Source organism: Rana temporaria, chromosome 5 (assembly GCF_905171775.1).
Source record: "Rana temporaria chromosome 5, aRanTem1.1, whole genome shotgun sequence".
In the NCBI taxonomy this organism is placed as follows: domain Eukaryota; kingdom Metazoa; phylum Chordata; class Amphibia; order Anura; family Ranidae; genus Rana; species Rana temporaria.
Window position 1 is genome coordinate 202,169,283 of NC_053493.1, and position 20,430 is coordinate 202,189,712.

At 43.2% G+C, this 20,430-nt stretch overlaps 1 protein-coding gene across 1 annotated transcript in view; it reads right to left on the reverse strand.

Annotated features, from left to right (window-relative positions):
- The window catches only part of EPB41L4B (erythrocyte membrane protein band 4.1 like 4B), a 334,961-nt gene that overhangs the window by 226,392 nt on the left and 88,139 nt on the right, over positions 1-20,430 (reverse strand). Inside the window, exon 2 of the mRNA XM_040353483.1 lies at positions 3,118-3,222. Within this exon, the coding sequence (XP_040209417.1) occupies positions 3,118-3,222 (105 nt within the window). The remainder of the gene's footprint in view (positions 1-3,117; positions 3,223-20,430) is intronic.

Below are 20,430 nucleotides of genomic sequence, written 5' to 3' on the forward strand. Positions count from 1 at the left end.
ATGTGCACCTAGGTGCACACGCACATATCTTAACCCATTCTTATATCAGCGTCCTTGGTCCCCAGTGCACATCACAGTCCTTAACTCCCTTCACATCACATCAAGATCCCCTGTTGATGATTTAACTTCTTCAGGCCCCCCACATTACAGTCCTCAGCTCCCCCCACATTACAGTCCTCAGCTCCCCCCACATTACAGTCCTCAGCTCCCCCCACATCACTGTCCTTCTTGGTCACCCCAATTTAACTTCTTCAGGCCCCCACACATTACAGTCCTCAGTCCCCAACCCCCACACTCCAGTCCTCAGTCCCCCACCCCCACACTCCAGTCCTCAGTCCCCCACCCCCACACTCCAGTCCTCAGCTTCCCCCACACTCCAGTCCTCAGCTTCCCCTCCCCCACACTCCAGTCCTCAGCTTCCCCCCCCCACACACTCCAGTCCTCAGCTTCCCCCCCCCACACACTCCAGTCCTCAGCTTCCCCCCCCCACACACTCCAGTCCTCAGCTTCCCCTCTTTGATGTCCTCAGCCCCTCCCCCCACATCACTGCAATCCTGAGGCTCGAAATCCTCCCCCCACATTCAGATGTTAGCTCTTTACTTCACCCCCTCACTGTCCTACCTTACACAGACAGATCGGAGGGAGGCACAGCATGTCTGGATAGGGACAGGAGAGGAGTTGCAGGGAGGGAGGCGGGAAAGTTCTGGATGAAGGTAACAGGTGATTGGCTGCTAGGATGAAGGACAGTCCTAGCAGCCAATCGCCTGTTTGCTAACCTCGGGCAGCTCCGCCCTCCACCCAGAATTGTTCCGCCTCCCGCTGTCGGCTCTGTGAGGATTACAGAGCGACAGCAGGAGGAAGAAAAGGCTCCTACATTGCGGTACCGAGGCGGTCCGAGGCCCGCGGTCAGCCATTTAGTGATGCCTGATCTATTGAATTCGAATTATGAAACCACTAAAAGCTATTTTTTTTATATAAATATTGCCACTAAAATTAGGTAATTTTCTTGCTCTCCTCTATATAAACTTTACTGAAAAAGCCTACAATTGATAGACTCTTAAAGGGCCTGTAAAGGTTTGTTTTTTTAATTTTCTAAATGGCTTCTTTTAAGCTAGTGCATTGTTGGTTCACTTACCTTTTCCTTTGGATTTCCCTTTGAAATTTTATTTTTCTTTGTCTGAATTTCTCACTTCCTGTTCCTCCTCAGTAAGTTTGCCCCCATCATCCGAGCTGTTCTGGCTGATGGTTAGTCAGCGTGTTCGCCCCCTCCCTTGGGACTACGTCCCTGCGGGGAGATGCTCTGAACGTTCACAGCATCTCCCCGCAAGGATGTAGTCCCAAGGGAGGGGATGAGCACACTGACTAACCCCCAGCCAGAACAGCTCAGATGATGGGGGCAAGCTTACAGGAAGTGAGAAATTAAGACAAAGAAAAAAACATTTAGAAGGGAAAGCGAAGGAAAAAGGTAAGTAAACCAACAATGCACTAGCTTAAAGGAACCCAGTTACAAAATAAACAAACCTTTACAACCCCTTTAAGGAATATAAAAGGGCCCCCATTCACACTTTAGTATTTCTGCTCACAATCATGGAAAAGAGCGAAAATGTCCAAAACAAGCATCACACTTGCTGTGCCAATAATTCCCAATAGCACCCCAGGCGGGGGTTAGCAATCAAGCATTTGCCATGCAAAACATGCTTGGCTCAGTGCCAAAAAAAGTATATGAGATACTTTAGGCTCCGTTCACCTGTGCAATTCGAATCGCCACGATTCTGCCTGTGATTCGAAATTGCAGAAAATCGCGGGGCACTTGTGCGATGCCATTACATCTTAACGGCACCCCAATTTTGCTGCAATTGTTGCGAGATAAACCACGCTGCAATCACTGCAAATCGCAGCGCACAATGCTGTTGCTCAAAAGGAACTCCTGCTCCTTTTTGAGTGACGAGCTTTGCGATTTGGGTGCCATTAAGATGTAAGGGCATCAAACAGGTGTGAATGGGGGGACCCCTGAAGACGGTGTGCACCAACGAAACCGGTAGGGTGCTTAATTGTGATATGTCATTTCCGCCGTTTTTTGAAGTGCAGCTGGAACGCACCACGGCGTCTCCATGCACATGGATTTTTAGGCTGCAAGCATTTGCTGTTTTATCTGTTTTTGGAATACAATTGTGACATACTTCACTATGGAAGCCCTTTATTTTAGATTTTTCACATTAACCATTGGACAACTCTCCTCAAAACGTTTTTTGCCAGGGAACATGCTCAGACGATGTGGATTCCTTTTTGGTGTGAGTGTCCTGGAGGTTGGCAAACGTTGGGATCATCATTGGGATCGTGTACAACTCCTGCTGGATATACCCATATGCGTTTTATGACTACCTGTAATAGGGGTCATGGAAGTCTGGCGAGTAAGATGTGTGACAGGTGATGGTAGAAAATTTCAGTCAAATATACCTACTGTTCAGCAGGGATTTGAATTTTGCGTACACTATTTGAAGAAGTTGATACATTGTCTGAGGACTCTGATACATTGTTTGAACATTCACTATTTGCACTATTGAACTTATTTTGTGTTTGGACTTTTTACACACATATCATTAAGGTGTTTAGGTGAAATCACTTTGCACTTTAAAATGGAAGGAGCGTGGTTTAATCAATTTAGTATTGATTTCTATTCAAACAGGCAAATTTCGAATCACGGGTAAAATGGCGCCAATTCTGCCCGAGAGTCAGGACGCTCAGGTGTAAACGAAGCCTTAGGGTCTTAATCTCACATAGGACGGGCTGCAAGTGAATGGGCCGCCCTATGCGTGCCAAAAACCGTGGTAAAAAACCCAATGCGTCAAACAGGTGTGAATGCAGCCTTCAACTTTGCAATAGTTTCTGTGAAATGACTCCAATTCATTTTGATTTTAAAATGATAACCATCACTGTGGGACATAAAATAGGAAGGCAGCAAGGGAGAAACATTAACTGTTTTACACAATCCCTTTAGCGCATACTGCATTCAATTTATAAATGTTAACATTGGTCCCTGTGGTTACAACGCTTCCTAGCAAGAGCCATTTAGAGGAAGAGATTATGTTCAGGGACACAATGGCAGAAAATACATACCAACACTTGGGAAGCATCCATGTACTGTAGACCAAAATAATCAGTTTCCACCAAGTCCAAATGGTATACAAGCTGGTCGAACAGATCCTGCCCTTTGGCTTGTTTCTGAAATACAGAAAAGAATCATTGCTTAGCAAAGTGCACTTGTACTGCAACTTTTGCTGATCTCTACACAGAAAAGAATCTCAAGGCACACATTGGCTATAAAAATTGCAACATGCAGGTCATATATATTTATATCACACACACACACACACACACACACACACACACACACACACACACACTAGGGTGACCACGTGTCCCGGATTGCCCGGGACAGTCCCGCATTTTGCAGGTCTGTCCCGGGTCCCAGGCACCTTCATTCCAGGACAATACAGTGTCCCGGAATGAAACTGACAGCCACCCGATGAGCCGACGATGGAAACTGTCCGTTTCCCATCCCAGGGTGTTCGCCCCCGCCAAATGCCCTACTATGCAATGTGCACTGCGCCCAACCAGGACGGGGGGGGGGGGGGGGGGCGACACTACATTTTTTTTTTGCTTTTTCTTTCAATATGCGGGTGCCAGCAATTGCAACTGTGAGTCAATTTAAATATGATTTGCCCCTTTTTGTCTTTAGAATTTTTTTTTTTGCTGCAGCAGGTTCTATACATGGTACACATGCGCCACTTTACAGGCAGACTAAGGGGACCCCCCAGGCACTATATTTAGAGGAATTGTTCATTTTTATTGTTGCACTTTAAGCATCATTATAATCACTGCTCCTGAAAAAACTATAATTTTTAAAAACATTTTTTGCATTGAGAAAAATGTCCCCCAAGGCCGTACCCAGACCCCCATACTCTTATTATGGCCAATTACTTGCATATAAGCCTTTAAAATTGGCAATTTTTTTGTGAAGGAGGGGGGGTGTCCCTGAATGGCAGTTTGGAAATGTGGTCACCCTAACACACACACACACACACACACACACACACACACACACATTTTATATACAAATTTTACAGTATACACACACACACACACTATACAGCCGTGGCCAAAAGTTGAGAATTACACAAACAATAATTTTCACAAAGTCTGCTGCCTCAGTTTTTATGATGGCAATTTGCATATACTCCAGAACGCTAATTAATTGCAAAGTCCCTCTTTGACATGAAAATGAACCAAATCCCATCAAAAAAAACATTTCCACCGCATTTGTGGAAGGAGACTTCAGGGTGCCCAAAAAAGTCCAGCAAGCGCCAGGACCGCCCCCTACAGTTGATTCAGCTGCGGGATTGGAGCACCACCAGTGCAGAGCTTGCTCAGGAATGGCAGCAGGCAGGTATGAGTGCATCTGCATGCACAGTGAGGCGAAGACTTTTTTGAGGATGGCCTGGTGTCAAGAAGGGCAGCAAAGAAACGACTTCTCTCCAGGAAAAACAATTAAAATCATGGACAGACTGATATTCGGCAAAAGCTACAGGGATTGGACTGCGTTAAAGTGATTTTCTCTGATAAATTCCCTTTCCAATTGTTTGGGGCATTCAGAAAAAAACCTTGTCTGGAGAAGAAGAAAGGTGAGTGCTACCATCAGTCCTGTGTCATGCCATGTAAGATAAAGTCTACAGGCTTGGAAATATCAGTTTGTAAATGGATAGAAAACTGGCTAAAAGACAAAATTCAGAGAGTCGTGGTTAATGATTCTCACTCTGAATGGTCCAAGGTTATTAGTGGTGTACCCCAAGATTCAGTGCTGGGACCCTTACTTTTTAATATATTTATAAATTATATTGGGTCTGGGATCAAAAGTAACATTTCTGTCTTTGCAGATGACACCAAGCTATGCAGTGGAATGACGTCCTTACAGGATGTCTCCATTCAGCAGAAGTGATGGTGCATATGATCTCAGGGGGGCATGATATACATATGAATGCTGCCGCCATTTAAACGTCAATGCTACCGGTCCGCTGCTATTTACATATTAATGCTGCTTCTATTTACATACCAATGCAGGTTATTTACATGTAAACACAGGATCTGCATGTGAGTCATCTGTACATGGCAATAGGCAGGGCTAGGCAGCATTATTAACAACTTCACACTGAGATATCGGGACACAGCACAGGACTAAAAAACTTCAAGGGAAATTGAACTGGGATAGTTGGCAATTATGAGGCAGCTGCTTTGGGCCCCACAACAAAGATGGGGCCAAGGGTAAATTACCCTTTTGCCCTGCCTTAAAGACAACCCTGGACATGCCCATGTACAGAAAGCAGAGCAGCTTCTGTGGGCGATGTGCACAGGTTGAAGAATCATCCTCAGAGGACCTGTACACAGGATGGGCCAACACTGCTCACCTCCCCATCATTTCTGGCTGTCAGGGCCAGTGCAAGGATGTTTGCCTGCAGATGGGAAGGTGCATTTTACGGCCCCCACCATCCTGGCCTTGGCTCCTTAGTATACCATAGTGACATCTGACAAAAAAAAAAAAATACTGAAGCAGTATACTTTGTGAACATTTTAATATTGGTGTCATTCTCAAAACTTTTGGCCACGGCTGTATATGCAGAATTTCACCAGCACACATTTTGTTTCAATAACAGTAACCCATTTCAGTACGAGGAAAGTTGGACACTCAGTAAAAGCAAATACCATTTTTTGTCACACATGACCAATCAAAATACAACTTGCAAATGTTACCATAAAAAAAAAAAAAAACGGTTTCATGCAAGAACTCTTAACATCAAGGACACCTTGATGGCAATGCAAATAAGGTCCAGGATCATCACAAAAGCTGTTCCCCTAATAAGGGGTAGTATTCTATATTAGGTAATCGAAATGTTAGTTTAAGAAAAAGAATGTAAACAAGACCAAAATCTCAGTAAAGTTTATGCACTGCATACATTAACAGTGGGGTTTATTCATAAAGCAGCAATATATCCTTACTATGGCCATGCCACCACTCAAATGACTACCATACATATATAAAAGCACAGATTTGCATTATGCTTTGAAGCACACCAAGCACAGTAAACATGAGTGAGAAAAAAAAAAAAAAATATCTGGGGAGGAGAGCCCAGTCATTTCCTTGTCAGGTCATTGGCTTTCTTCCAGTTCTCTCTGCAGTGTCAAGTATAGAAAACTGTGTGGGGTATCACAGGTTGCATATTGCAGCCTGCATTTAATAAATGGGCCACAAAATGCAGGTTGCGATATAAAGCAGTCCTGTGAACTATAGTGGAATCTTATATCATTAGATCCTAGGTATATAAAATAAAAAATGGTTGATCTCAGTAGGCCTTAATTTGTTGCAAACGTTTAAGGAAATAAGCATGGTATATGGTTTCTGGTGCCGGTAGTTGTTGGCGGCAGATTTTTAGCACCAAAAAACTAGTTTGGATACTGAAGTTGCCCTAAATTGCAGCAACTATATTAAAGCAAATTTCTAACACCCAACTCCTAAAGTAGGCTCTTAAAGCACATGTAAACTGAACACAAAAGTATTATGCAGCTTACAAGTCAACATTTGTTCTTTTATTTTCAATTGGTGAGAAACCCATCAGTGACATGCATGCTGTCCTCTGGTCACTCTCACTCACTTTACTGCATCTATGGGAGGAGCATTCCGGTCTTCCTGATCCTGTTGGCTAACAAACTCTGACCCCTTCTTTTTAAAACCATGCGACACACACTTTTTACACATGGGTAGACTCATTTTGACTAATTAGGCATCATATTTATGTATGTATGTATATAGTTGCACCATAGCCATTTTAATGGAGTTCACAACAAAGTCAAAATTCTTATACAATTAAAAAAAAAAAATCTATTTTGTTCCCCCTTAACAATTTGGAAACTGTATTTTTCCCCCCAATTCCACATTACTATTTTTGTATGTATGTCAATGACATAAAATCCAAATAAAATCCATTTAAAATTTCAGACTGCCACAAAAAAAGAAAGAGGAAGAAAGGTCTGCGATAGTACGGTGTATCAAACGAATGCACTTTATTCCCTTAAAATGTGTTTTTTCAACTTCCATTTTTTTTCTGGTTTTGCATCTCACTGCTGCTGATGTCCTGTGACCACTTTCTGTCGCCATGCACTCCTTACCCTAGCATAGGCTGCACATCATTGTTGAAGGACCAGCTTCCTGACAGCAACAAAAGCTGGACCATGCCTGTGCCATGTGTCAGCATGACTGTCATCCTGCTGTCTTAAAAACACAACACACTGCACTGGATAGCTTGCTATAAGAGGGGATACCAGAAATTGTCCTCAGTGACTTTACAATCACTTTAACATTAGTTAAAACTTGGGTGATTAAATGAAAACTGAACTCTGTAAGCTGTGCCCAAAAAAAGGCAGACAGAGGGCAAAAGACTAGACAATATTGTTTATAGTCTCCCTGAGGTGGGTACAGCAATTCTCCATTACTGACTTTTTACAACTTGTTTTGTACAGTGTCTCTGTATGGATACTGCCATCTTCGTACAAACAGGACTTTGCTTTTTCATGTCAGAGCTGCAACTTGAATAGTGAGCAGCACAGTAGCTTATCTTCTCAATTTGTAATACCTGCCTCCTGTGGTCTGATGTTAGGCCACCTGGTTACAGATTTTGTAATATTTACAATTCACATAAGACTTAATGACTCATCGGAGGTCATGTTTATATTTTTTTTAATGTGACCCAAGTTCATGATAAACATTTCAACTGTTAGGCTCCATTCACACCTAGGCGTTTTAACGCCTGAAGCTATTGCAGCCTGCAATACGCTGGAGGGGTGATTTAACATTGTCGGCTATGGAGATGGTTCACATCTCCACGCCGAACCTCGAAACGCCGTACGCCTGAAGCTCAAAACAAGTCCCGGACCCTTTTTTTCAGGCGGCATTCGGCATAGCCGACAATGCTAATCACCCCTCCGGCGTATGTTAGGCTTAAAAAACGACGCGTTTTGTCGTGGCAAATCGCAGGACAAAACGCTGCAATGTGTCGCCGCAAATCGCAGTACAATACGCCGCGTTCAGGTGTGAATGCAGCCTAAGGCTTCATTTCCATGGACGTTTTTACAGCCACTTTCTTTAGCCTTTTTTACAGCTTAAAAACGCCTGTCCATGTTATTTTTTTTTTTTTTTGAGCTGGAGCTCAAAAACGCAGCGGTAGCATTTTTTGAGCGTTTTTTTTACGTCTGGCGTTTTTACAGTTCTACTCTGGAGCTTCAGAACGCACTGGTCCTGTTTTTTTTGCAGCTTAAAAACGGCTCAGCCATCTACAGCTCAAAAACGTCATGGTGGGCATGAGGCCATGGACCAACATGGAGAGCTGTTTTTAAGCTGCAAAAAACGCTCAGAAAAGTGGCTGTAAAAACGTCCATGGAAATGAAGCCAAAAGGATAAATGCATGTATAAGAGCCGGTTCACACAGGGGCAACAAAACTTTTAGCGCAACTTAGACACGACTTGAGCATGAATCACAGCACGACATGGGGGGACTTACGTGACTTGAAGTCGCCTCCGGGAGGGGGAACTCCACGCCAAATAAAAAAAAAAACGGCATGGGTTCCCCCTCCAGGAGCATACCAGGCCCTTAGGTCTGGTATGGATTTCAAGGGGAACCCCCTACGCCGAAAAAACGGCGTGAGGGTCCCCCCAAAATCCATACCAGACCCTTGTCCGAGCACGCAGCCCGGCCGGTCAGGAAAGGTGGTGGGGATGAGCTGAACCGTACCAGGCCGCATGCCCTCAACATGGGGGGGGGGGGGGGGGGGGAGTAGGTGCTTTGGGGCAGGAGGGCGCACCCGGAATTACAGCAGGAGGAAGCACCGAGTCACACTGAAGAGAAGAGGGAAGAAGACGACGCAGAAGACCGGCCCGCCGCTAGTAAAAGAGCGGAGAAGTTGAAAGAAGACCCCCGAAGTCGGAAGAAGTGAGAAGGGAGAAGACCGGGCCACCGCTAGTAAAAGAGCTGGAAGATGATAGCAGAGGAGCCCGGCAGAAAGATCCAGAGAGCGGAGAAGTCGGAAGAAGACCCCCGGAAGACCCCCAGAGCTGACTAATACATTAGTTTAAAAAACGGTCTAGTGTGTTTTTTTCTTGACACTTTTTCCCCTCCCCAGGTGAATGGGTAGGGGTACGATGCTCATTCACATAGGGTACGATACTCACATAGGGTGGGGGGGCCCCTTATAAAAGGGGGCTCCCGGATTCCGATAAGCCCCCTGCTCACAGACCCCGACAACCAACGGCCAGGGTTGTCGGGAAGAGGCCCTTGTCCCCATCAACATGGGGACAAGGTGCTTTGGGGTGGGGGTTCCCCCCCGCCCCAAAGCACCTACCCCCCATGTTGAGGGCATGCTGGTACGGTTACGCACGGGGGGTGCTCACTCGTCCCTACCCCCTTTCCTGACTGGCCGGGTTGTGTGCTCGGATAAGGGTCGGGTATGGATTTTGGGGGGACCCCCACATAGTTTTTTCGGCATAGGGGATCCCCTTGAAATCCATACCATACCTAAGGGCCTGGTATGCTCTTGGAGGGGGAACCCATGCTGTTTTTTTTATTTAAAATTTGGCATGGAGTTCACCCTCATGATTCATACCAAATACCAGCTCTGTGGGAAGGAGGGGTTTGCGGTTCACACTGGGGCGACTTCCTGTAAAGTTACCTCACTATGAATGGGGATCCCACTTGGAGGCGACTTTCATTGAAATCAATGGGTGCAAGTCGCCTTCAAGTCGGATTGAAGTAGTACAGGAACCTTTTTTGAAGTCGGAGCGACTGCAGTAGTGTGCATTAAGACGGCTTCATTCACTTACATTGATTTCTTCATGCAGCTCGACTTAAGTCGACTTGAAGTCAGATCCAAAGCTGGACCTGTGTGAATGGGCTCTAAGGCCCCTTTCACATGTGCGGACCATATGTCCGCTTTTTCATCCATCCGTTTGCGGATGAAAAAGGGACATACATTGGTCCCTATGTGATTGCAGGTGTCAGCGGATAAACATCCGCCGACACCCGTAATCACCCGCCTCCGTGTTCATCCGATCCCCCCATAGGGGAGAGCGGAGAAAAGACAGGGCAGTACCTGCACAGTGTGCGGGGACCGCCCTGTCAGCCGCCGGCTCAGCGGGGATATACCGAGCGATCCCCGCTGAGCTTACGGACACACCGAGGCGGATCATTACTGATCCGCCCCGTGTGAAAGGGCCCTAAGTATTTTTGTTTAAAAATGTACAGACTTTGTCACAACTGTATATTTTTTTGATCAATGCTAGAAGGAACACAAAACAATGTCATAAGATCTGTAAAACAGCCTTCATGATGGAATTATAAACAAAAAAAAGCAGTCGTGAAATCAACAAGGCCAAAAATCAATACATTTCTATACGGGTAAAAATTGTGATGCTAAAAATAAAAATCTTTAAATTTTGTATTCAGTTGCATATAAAACATTTTAAAGTATACATAAAGTCAACATTTAAGAGTAAACCACTTTTGTTGAGAAAAATAAAGAATTACACTTTGTTTCCCCCTCTGGGGGGGAACCCCGCAAATTGGGGTTGTTTATCAGTCCGGCCGAATCCCCTAAGAAAAAAGATGGCGCCTCCTCCCTCACACACACACACAGACAAGCTGACAGGCAACTCTGTGAGGAGAGAGACACAGGCTCTGATGTTGCAGCAGCCTGATAAGGAACAACATGAAGCCTTTGAATTGATGGACACGCTTTACCTTTACTACATTCGATACGCATACAATTCATCTATATGAAAAATTATTCGCTATGCCTAATCTAAAACTACTCAATAAATGCGAAGGGCCTCAACAGCCCCTTCAAAAGAAAAGCCCTATGGAATGATGCCCTAAAATTCGGATGCGACATACTCTGCATTCAAGAATCGCATTTTGCAAGAGACAACCCTCCTCAATTTTCACACCCTAAATTCCTGCATATCTTCGCATCTCACAACAGTAAGAAAAAAAGTCCCGACGATCATCAAGGATTCGATCTCCTTTCAACTTTTGGACTCAAAAATTTACCGACAAGGACGGTATGTAATACTGGTTGCAAAGATTGAAAATACAATACTAGCATTAGTCAATATCTACGCACCAAATAGGAACCCACAACAATTCCTTCAAAAAGTTATCACAATAACAAAGAAAATACAAAAAGGCAATATTATGTGGGGACTTTAATGCAACGATGGACCCTACTCTGGACACCACTAAAGGGATCCAATCCAAACAAAGAGGTTTGAAGAACATCTTCTCACAAGAAGACCTCCATGATCCTTGGAGGTGTCTCCACGCAACAGAAAAGGACTTTATGTTCTATTAAAATGTCCATAAATCCTATTCTAGGATTGACCTCTTCATCACTGACAGAGCTCTCCTCCAGAAAACCACAGATGCCCATATACATAACATGGTCTGACCATGCTCCAATCTCTTTAATTATTGATCTAGCCCAACAAAATTCCAAACATGTTCTTTGGAGGAACAATCTCTAGTATATGGTGTGCCCACAAAGCTTTCTCCAGAGGAATGCTGATACAATTGACATCTAGGGGGAAAAAAAAGGCGATCACAGGAGGTAAATAATCTATTAGTGAAAATAGACAAATTAGAGAAGGAACACAAGCTAGCCCCCAAACACATCCTCCTCCAACAACTTAATGAAGCCAGACACAAGCTTAGAGCGACTTTGATCTCTGATCATGAAAAATACCTCAAAAAACTAAAACGAAACCACTACTCCCAAGGAAATAAAGCGGGTAAGTTACTTGCCATGCAACTACGTATTAGACAGAACAAACAGAAAATCCATGAAATTGTTCACCACAAGTTAGGAAAAGTATTGTATAACCCACAGAGTATAGCTGATGCGTTTGCAGAATACTATGTGGGCCGATATAATCTAAAAGAAGATCAAACTGTCACCCAGCCAACCCTAAAAGATATAACCCAATTTCTTGATAAACTTAACATCCCTACGGTAGATTCCGCTACATTAGAAAAATTAAATGATCCTATAACAGTAAATGAAATCAAAAAAGTAATCTCAATGTTACCACTAAATAAAGCGCCCGGTGCAGATGGCCCATCTAGTGAATACTTTAAGGCATTTGAAAATATGCTTTCTCCATACTTGACCAGATTGTTTAATCAAGCTGTCAACACCCGCTCATTCCCTAAGGAAATGCTTGAAGCAATTATCATCACAATACCAAAGCAAGGGAAAGACCCGACGTCTCCAACTAATTATAGACCTATCTCGCTACTTAATTCTGATTTAAAAATTTTTGCTAAGGTTCTAGCTAATCGACTATTAGAAATTACTCCTTATCTGATTGAACCAGATCAAGTTGGATTCGTGAAGGGATGTCAAGGCCCAGATAGCACCAGATGGATGGTTAATCTACTTAGCCATGTAGAGCGCGGTCAGATGCCTTCTCTGCTTCTCGGACTGGATGCGGAGAAGGCATTCGACAGAGTGCACTGGGGATATGTAGCGGAAACCCTTAAGAAATTTGGTCTCTCAGGATTTATTTTTGAAGCAATAATGTCTCTCTGTACTACACCATCTGCTAGGGTATTTACATCGGGAAGTATATCGAAACAGTTTAGTCTCTCAAACGGTACTAGACAGGGATGCCCCTTATCACCCATTATATTCTCATTAGCAATTGAACCACTCGCGATATCTCTAAGATCTAACCCCAATATCGTAGGAATCAAGGTCGGTCAAATAGAACATAAATTAGGATTATTCGCGGACGACGTTCTTTTAACTTTATCCGCTACCGACACACTACTAGAAGATGTAACCGCTATCCTAGATAAATTTGGATCAGTCTCTTATTATAAGATTAATCACAGTAAATGTTTTGTACTACCTATGAACATCCCACCAGACCTGGTTGTTAAACTAAAACAACAATCTAGCTACAATTGGGACAACCCCTCCATTACCTATCTTAGGATTCAACTTACTTACCCACCTAATAAACTGTATGAAGCAAATTATCCCTTCTTATTGACTCAAATCACTCAAGATACACAGTCTATTAAAAAGACACAACTATCTTGGATTGGAAGAATAGCAGCTCTTAAAATGAAGACGTTACCAAAAATTCTATATTACTTCCGCTCCCTCCCCATCCCATTACCGACTAAATTTTTCACACAAATTAACTCGAAATTGAGCAACTTGGTCTGGTTGGGAAAGAAACCTAGAATTGCTTTATCTACTATGTCATTGGTTAAAGCTAAAGGAGGCCTAAACCTCCCAGATTTACGCCTATATTACTTCACCTCACTGCTTGATCAAATGAGATACTGGTTCAGATTTTCAAATGATAAATTATGGTTGAACATTGAACGAGAAGTGTCTAAAGGGAAGGATCTATTTTCCCTTTCCATGGCCTACTATGCTCTACCAAAAATTAATACACCCAACTTCCTAACAATTAAAGCTACTCTGGCAGCCTGGAAGTTTGCTCTAACAAAATTACAGCTGACATGTAACCCAGTCCTAATGCCAATACCACTAGGAGTAATCGATTACTGTAAAGTAAGAATTACTACCACACCCTGGGTCCAAACAGGGAATCAATTTTTTTGATCAGCTATCACCCGATAACGTACATAAAATAACGAATAAACTCATAGCCAAACCGTTTAATAAAATCTTTGATCCAAAGAAAAGTGTGGAGCTCCCTAGGGCGCTGTTGGAATTCTTCACGTCCTATAAAATAAGTGGGAAGAGAGGCATATCCCATACATATACACATATATATATATATATATATATATATTAGTGCTGTCAAGCGATTAAAAATTTTAATCGCGATTAATCGCATTAATGTCATAGTTAACTCACGATTAATCGCGCAATTAAGGAGGTTCACCCTTTAAAACATTTTTTTTTTGTTTTCTTATTTATTTATTTATTTTTTATAATATTAAATTGTGTTTTTTAATTTTTTTACATTTTGATCACTTTTATTGCTGTCACAAGGAATGTAAACATCCCTTGTGACAGCAATAGGTGGTGACAGGTACTCTTTATGGAGGGATCGGGGGTCTAAAAGACCTCCGAGCCCTCCTTTGCACTTCAAAGTATTCAGATCGCCGAAAACGGCGATTCTGAATACTGTGTACTTTAAATCCGGCGCCATTGGCAGCCGAGAAACCAGGAAGTGACGTCATGACGTCGCTTCCGTGGTTTCAATGCGGAGACTGAATCAAAGCCGCTTACGGCTTAGTGTCAGTCTCCAACCTGGACACAGAAGGCGGCGGATCGAGGATCGGGTCTCCCGGTGGGACGGGAGGCCCGGTCAGAGCGGCGAAAGGCGGCGGGAGGGGGGGGGGATGTCCCCTCCCGCTCCTCTGGCATAACAACCGAGCGGCTTTTAGCCGCATCGGTTGTTATGTTTGGATAGCCGATCGCCCGCTCTAAACAACGGTACCGGGATGATGCCTGCGGCTGCAGGCATCATCCCGGTATAACCCCCGAACGCCGCCTCGTTAATCGCGATAAAAAAATTGACGGCGTTAACATGGGTTTGCGTTAACGCCGTTAATAGCGCGTTTAACTGACAGCACATTATATATATATATATATATATATATATATATATATATATATATACACACATACACACACACATATATATATGTATGTATGTATGTGTATATGTATGTATGTGTATATGTATGTATGTGTATATGTATGTATGTGTATATGTATGTATGTATGTATGTGTATATGTATGTATGTGTATATGTATGTATGTATGTATGTGTATGTGTATGTATGTATGTATGTATGTATGTGTATGTGTATGTGTATATATATATATATATATATATATATATATATATATATATATATATATATATATATATATATATATATATATATATGTGTGTGTATGTATATACACATTATATATATATATATATATATATACATACACACACACACACACACACACACACATATTACTTTCATCTTTTCCAATTTAAACCAAAACTTTAAATATGATTAAATGGGAGGAGGATCTATCACAAACCTTTACGTGGGAAGAATGGCAAAAAGCCATCCATATTAACAGTTCTTCTGCATGTGTAGAACATTGGGAGAACGCCCAGAAAATACTAAACCGCTGGTATTTGACCCCTTACAGACTATCCAAAATATTCCCTAGCTCCTCCCCCATATGCTGGAGATGTGAATCCCACACTGCCAATTTGTTACATACCCTCTGGGATTGTAAAACCTTATCTAGCTTCTGGAATAATGTATCCTCCTTTATCGCATCCTTCACTGGTAATCTAAAAATACTCACACCTGAATTAGCCCTACTAGGTTTAAATCTAGATGTCTATCCTCCTCAATTTAAAACTATAGTTTCCAACTTCCTTACAGCAGCGAGACTCACCATAACGAAACTATGGAAATCTACCTTAGCACCTAACTTATCTGATGTTGTCCAGAGACTCAATACTCAGGCTCACTATGAGCTAATGTTAGCACATAGGAAAGGAACCATAAGTAAATTCATTAAAAATTGGAATGAATGGATTACTCATCCTAGGGCCTCAAATTTTCTGAAGAATTTTTATTATTAAGTGTGTTCCTGAACGACTACACTCCTAAAACTAGACCAGATGTAAAAGATAACTTCCTTTATGTTAATTTTGATTTTATAATATAAGATAATGAGCCATAATCCCTTGTTTACAGCATGATCCCGTTGGGGTAAACAGGGATTGCTAGTTACTTGTTTAAGCATCTGACCACTATCCAACTGGACTAAGGCCCTATATGGTTACTGTTTAGTAAAATGGTAATTTGAAGCCTACCCAGGCACACTGTTGAACACAAAGTATAACTAAGAAACTGTTGTATTGTTATGACTCTTATTTGTGCTTTATTGTGTATCTTTGAAAAATACAATAAAAAAACATTTGAAAGAAAATACGACCAATGCGACTAAGGCCATTACTGTGAGGAATAGAACTGTACAGTGACTCAACGTCAATCGACACCAAGGTCGACGATGGGGGGGGGATCCCTGGCACAGGCCATCCAACATTTGTAGTAAATGAGTGTCTCGATTGTAACTCGGTATTTGTAAGACAAACGGTCGTAAGTGAGCATCAATAAAAGGTGCTGAGATTTTCTGTAAGACAGCCATTCCCGGAGACAATTGGTCTCCCTGTTGGGTTTTCCATACTCGTATGCAATTTTGGCAAGTAGAAGGTGGGAATTTTTGGTAGCTTAGTCCTGATAAAGTCCCAATCCGACTTGGTTAAGGTGTTTAGTGTATAAGCCTGATCCATTAAATCATAAAATTGTTGGTTAAAAGCAGATATTTTGCTTACATAAATTTTTTGATACCAATCCTTGTTTGATAGAATCTTCTCACACATCCCAGTATAGAAATTGTTGTCCATAATTACGATATTACCCCCCTTGTCTGAGGGTTTTATCGTGATTTTGGAATTTTTGCTTAATGCTTTATTTATATATAATGCATTTATTACCGTATTTATCGGCGTATAACGCGCACTTTTTTCCCCCCTTAAAAACAGGGGGAAATCGTGGGTGCGCATTATACGCTGATCCCCTGTCTGAGTGGCGCTGCCGACATATACCGAGCGCAGTACACTCGGCCACGCTCGCGGTCATGCCCTGCGGGAGGAGCCGAGCGTACCCGAGTGTACTGCGCTCGGTATATGTTGGCGGTGGCACTCGGAGACAGCGCGGGAGAACACCACGAAGGCCGAAGACGGACGCCGGACCGGACAAGGCCGCCGATGGACGCCGGGCAAGACACCAGAGACATTTATACTGTAAGTAATTTTTTTTTTTTCCAGGAAATTTCCCTCCTAGAACTATACGCGCTATACGCCGGTGCACTCTATACCCAGATAAATACGGTATGTTTTCTGTTCTTTCTTGTCTGTATTTTGTTCTTTATATATAGATCTTGCTGTCAACGCACACCGCAATCCCTTACCCCTGAAGAAGAGGTCCTATTAAGACGCCTCGAAACGTTAAAACGTTGGGTTATCCGTCTTCACCCTATAGACAGAACTGGGCTCTGCATTATCTTTTTTGTCTGTTTGTGTTGTCCGTGTTCTCAACATAATAATTGTTTGCCTCCCACTTTGTGCTGTCCCCTCTTGTTAAAGTGGAGTTCCACCCATAAATATAACATTACATCAGTAGTTTTAAAAAAAATTCATTAGTCCTTTAAAGCGGTGTTTCACCCTAAAAAAACAACTTTATAGCATCTCATTCAGCATAGCAGCGCGAGCTACAGTATGCCTTTACATTTTTTTTCGGCGCCGTACTCACAGTTTAATCGCATATTAAATTTTCAGACTCCCCGCGGGGAATGGGCGTTCCTATTCAGAGGGCTCGTGATTGACGGCCGGCTATGGCGCTTCACGAAAATAGCCGAAGTAGGTCTCGGCTCTTCCCGGCGCCTGCGCACAGACATCGGAGCTGACTGCGAAGGCGCCGCGAAGAGCAAACACCTATTTCGGCTATTTCCGTGATGCGCCATAACCGGCCGTTAATCACGAGCCCTCTGAATAGGAACACCCATTCCCCTGAAACTTTACTACACGATTACACAGCGAGTACGGCGCCAACAAAAAATATAAAGGCATACTGTAGCTCACGCTACTATGCTGAATGAGGTGCTAGGAAAAAAAAAATATATAATTTTTAGGGAGAACCCCCGCTTTAAGAAAAAAAATATTTTTTTTTAGATGCCTTCAAAGTGTTGTTGCTAGGCATAATAGTTAATCTTCCCTCTTCCTGCACCTAGGTGCTTAAGCTTCCTAACCTACACCGCACAGACTCCTGGGAATGTAGTGGGTGTAACTTTCCAGGAGTCTGCACTCCCCAGTCTCGAAGAATCATGTGACTTGGACAGTACAGGTGCTGAAACCTGATCTTGTGCAGCACTGAGCATGTGCAAGATCTGCAAGGCTGAAATCCAGGAAGTCATACAGTCTGGCTTCATGATGCCCACACTTAAGATGGCCCCAGTCAATTTCTATTTTATAAAGTGTCTAAATGCTATAACAACCTAACAAAACTGACCTTAGTTTACAGACTAACTTTACTAGAATACATTAAGCTTGTGTATTACAGGGGTATTTATATTTAAAAAGTGAAATTGTGGCCGGAACTCCGCTTTAAGCCCTTAGATTTATATATACTTTTTTGTCAATAAAACCAATTTATATATTTTTTGAATACTTTGTGACTTGTCTCGTCACTCAATCAACCTAGTCCTCCCAATTTAAAGTCCCACTGAGGAAACACTCCTCGGAGTGTATACAGTTAGTCTATTTGGAGTAGTTAACCAAAAAATGTAATTTTTGTTGCAGGGGATGCCCTATATCCGACTTGTATCTTAATGTAGACTTCTGGGAAAATCAGTGAGCCAATCACACAAGCAGGAGATTCTGTGTACAGGACGCCTCCAGGTAGCCACATTGCATTGTATGTTACAGAAAATGACAGCACTGCAGATTGAAAGGGAAAGGTAATTTTTAATAATATTCAAATTACAATATGACTTGTGTAGCAAATCGTACAGCGAGAAAAAAGTATTCGATCCCCTGCTGATTTTGTATGTTTGCACACGGTCAAAGAAATTATCAGTCTATAATTGTAATAGTAGGTTTATTTTAACAGTGAAAGACAGAACAAAAATATCTCGAAAAAACGCATTTCAAAAAAGTTATAAATTGATTTACATTTTAATGAGTGAAATAAGTATTTGATCCCTCATCAATCAGCAAGATTTCTGTCTCCCAGGTGTCTTTACATGTAATGAGCTGAGATTTTGAGCACTCTTAGGCTGGGTTCACACTGGTACGACACGACAGCCGTCCTACTTTGGATCCGACTTTCCACTACGACTTGAAGCCGACATACGTCCGACTTTCAATGAACAGGGATCAGACTTCCATCCGCAACAATACCAAGCACTGTGTTTGGTATGAATAGGGAACTTCACGACAAATTTTTTAATAAAAAACTTGCATGGGTCCCCCCTCCAAGAGCATACCAGGCCCTTGTGTCTGTTATGGATTTTAAGGGGAACTCCCCCTACGTTGAAAAAGAGGCTTTTGGGTCCCACCAAAATCCATACCAGACCCTTATCCGAGCACACAGCCCGGCCGGTCAGGAAAGATGGTGTGGACAAGCGAGCGCCCCCTCCTGAACTGTACCAGGCTGTATGCCCTCAACATGGGGTGGAGGGTGCTTTGGGGCAGGGGAGTGCCCTGCGGCCCCCCCACCCCAAACCACCCTGCGGCCCCCCCACCCCAAAGCACCCTGTCCCCATGTTGAGGACAAGGGTCTCTTTCCGACAACCCTGGTCATTTGTTGTCGGGGGGTCTGCGGGTGGGGGGGCTTATCGGAATCCGGGAGCCCCCTTTAATAAGGGGTCCCCCAGATCCCAGCCCCCCACACCATGTGAATTATTATTATTATTATACAGGATTTATATAGCGCCAACAGTTTGCGCAGCGCTTTACATCAGGGAAGACAGTACAGTCACAATACAATTCAATACAGGTGGGATCAGAGGGCCCTGCTCGTTAGAGCTTACAATCTAGAAGGGAGGGTCAAGTGGAACAAAGGGTAGTAGCTGTGGGGGATGATCAGATGGACTCAAATGCAAATACAGTTAGGTGTGTGAGTATCGTACCCCTACCGATTCAGCTGGGGGGGGGGGGGGGGGGGGGGAGTGTAAAAAAACAAGCAAAAAAAAACACACTAAAGGTTTTTAAAAGTAATTAGGAAGCCTCCGACCTCTTCTCCCGCTCTCCGGTGCCTTCTGCCGGGCTCCTCCGCCATCTTCTGCCTGCTCTTTTACTAGCGGGGGCCCGGTATTCTCCATCGTCTTCTTCCCTCTTCTCTTCTGATGTCGACAACGCTCTCTCCCGCTGGAATGCCTTGTGCACGGTGGACAACGACTTATATAGATCCCGCCCCTTTGACATCACCACCACAAGGTTAAGGTCCTGGAGTGGCCTAGCCAGTCTTCAGACATTAATCCCATAGAAAATATGTGGAGGGAGCTGAAGGTTCGAGTTACCAAACGTCAGCCTCGAAACATTAATGGACTTGGAGAGGATCTGCAAAGAGGAAAGTGACAAAATCCCTCCTGGGATGTGTGCAACCTGATGACCAACTACAAGAAACATCTGACCTCTGATTGCCAACAAGGGTTTTGCCACCAAGTACCAAGTCATGTTTTGTGAAGAGAACAGGTTCTCT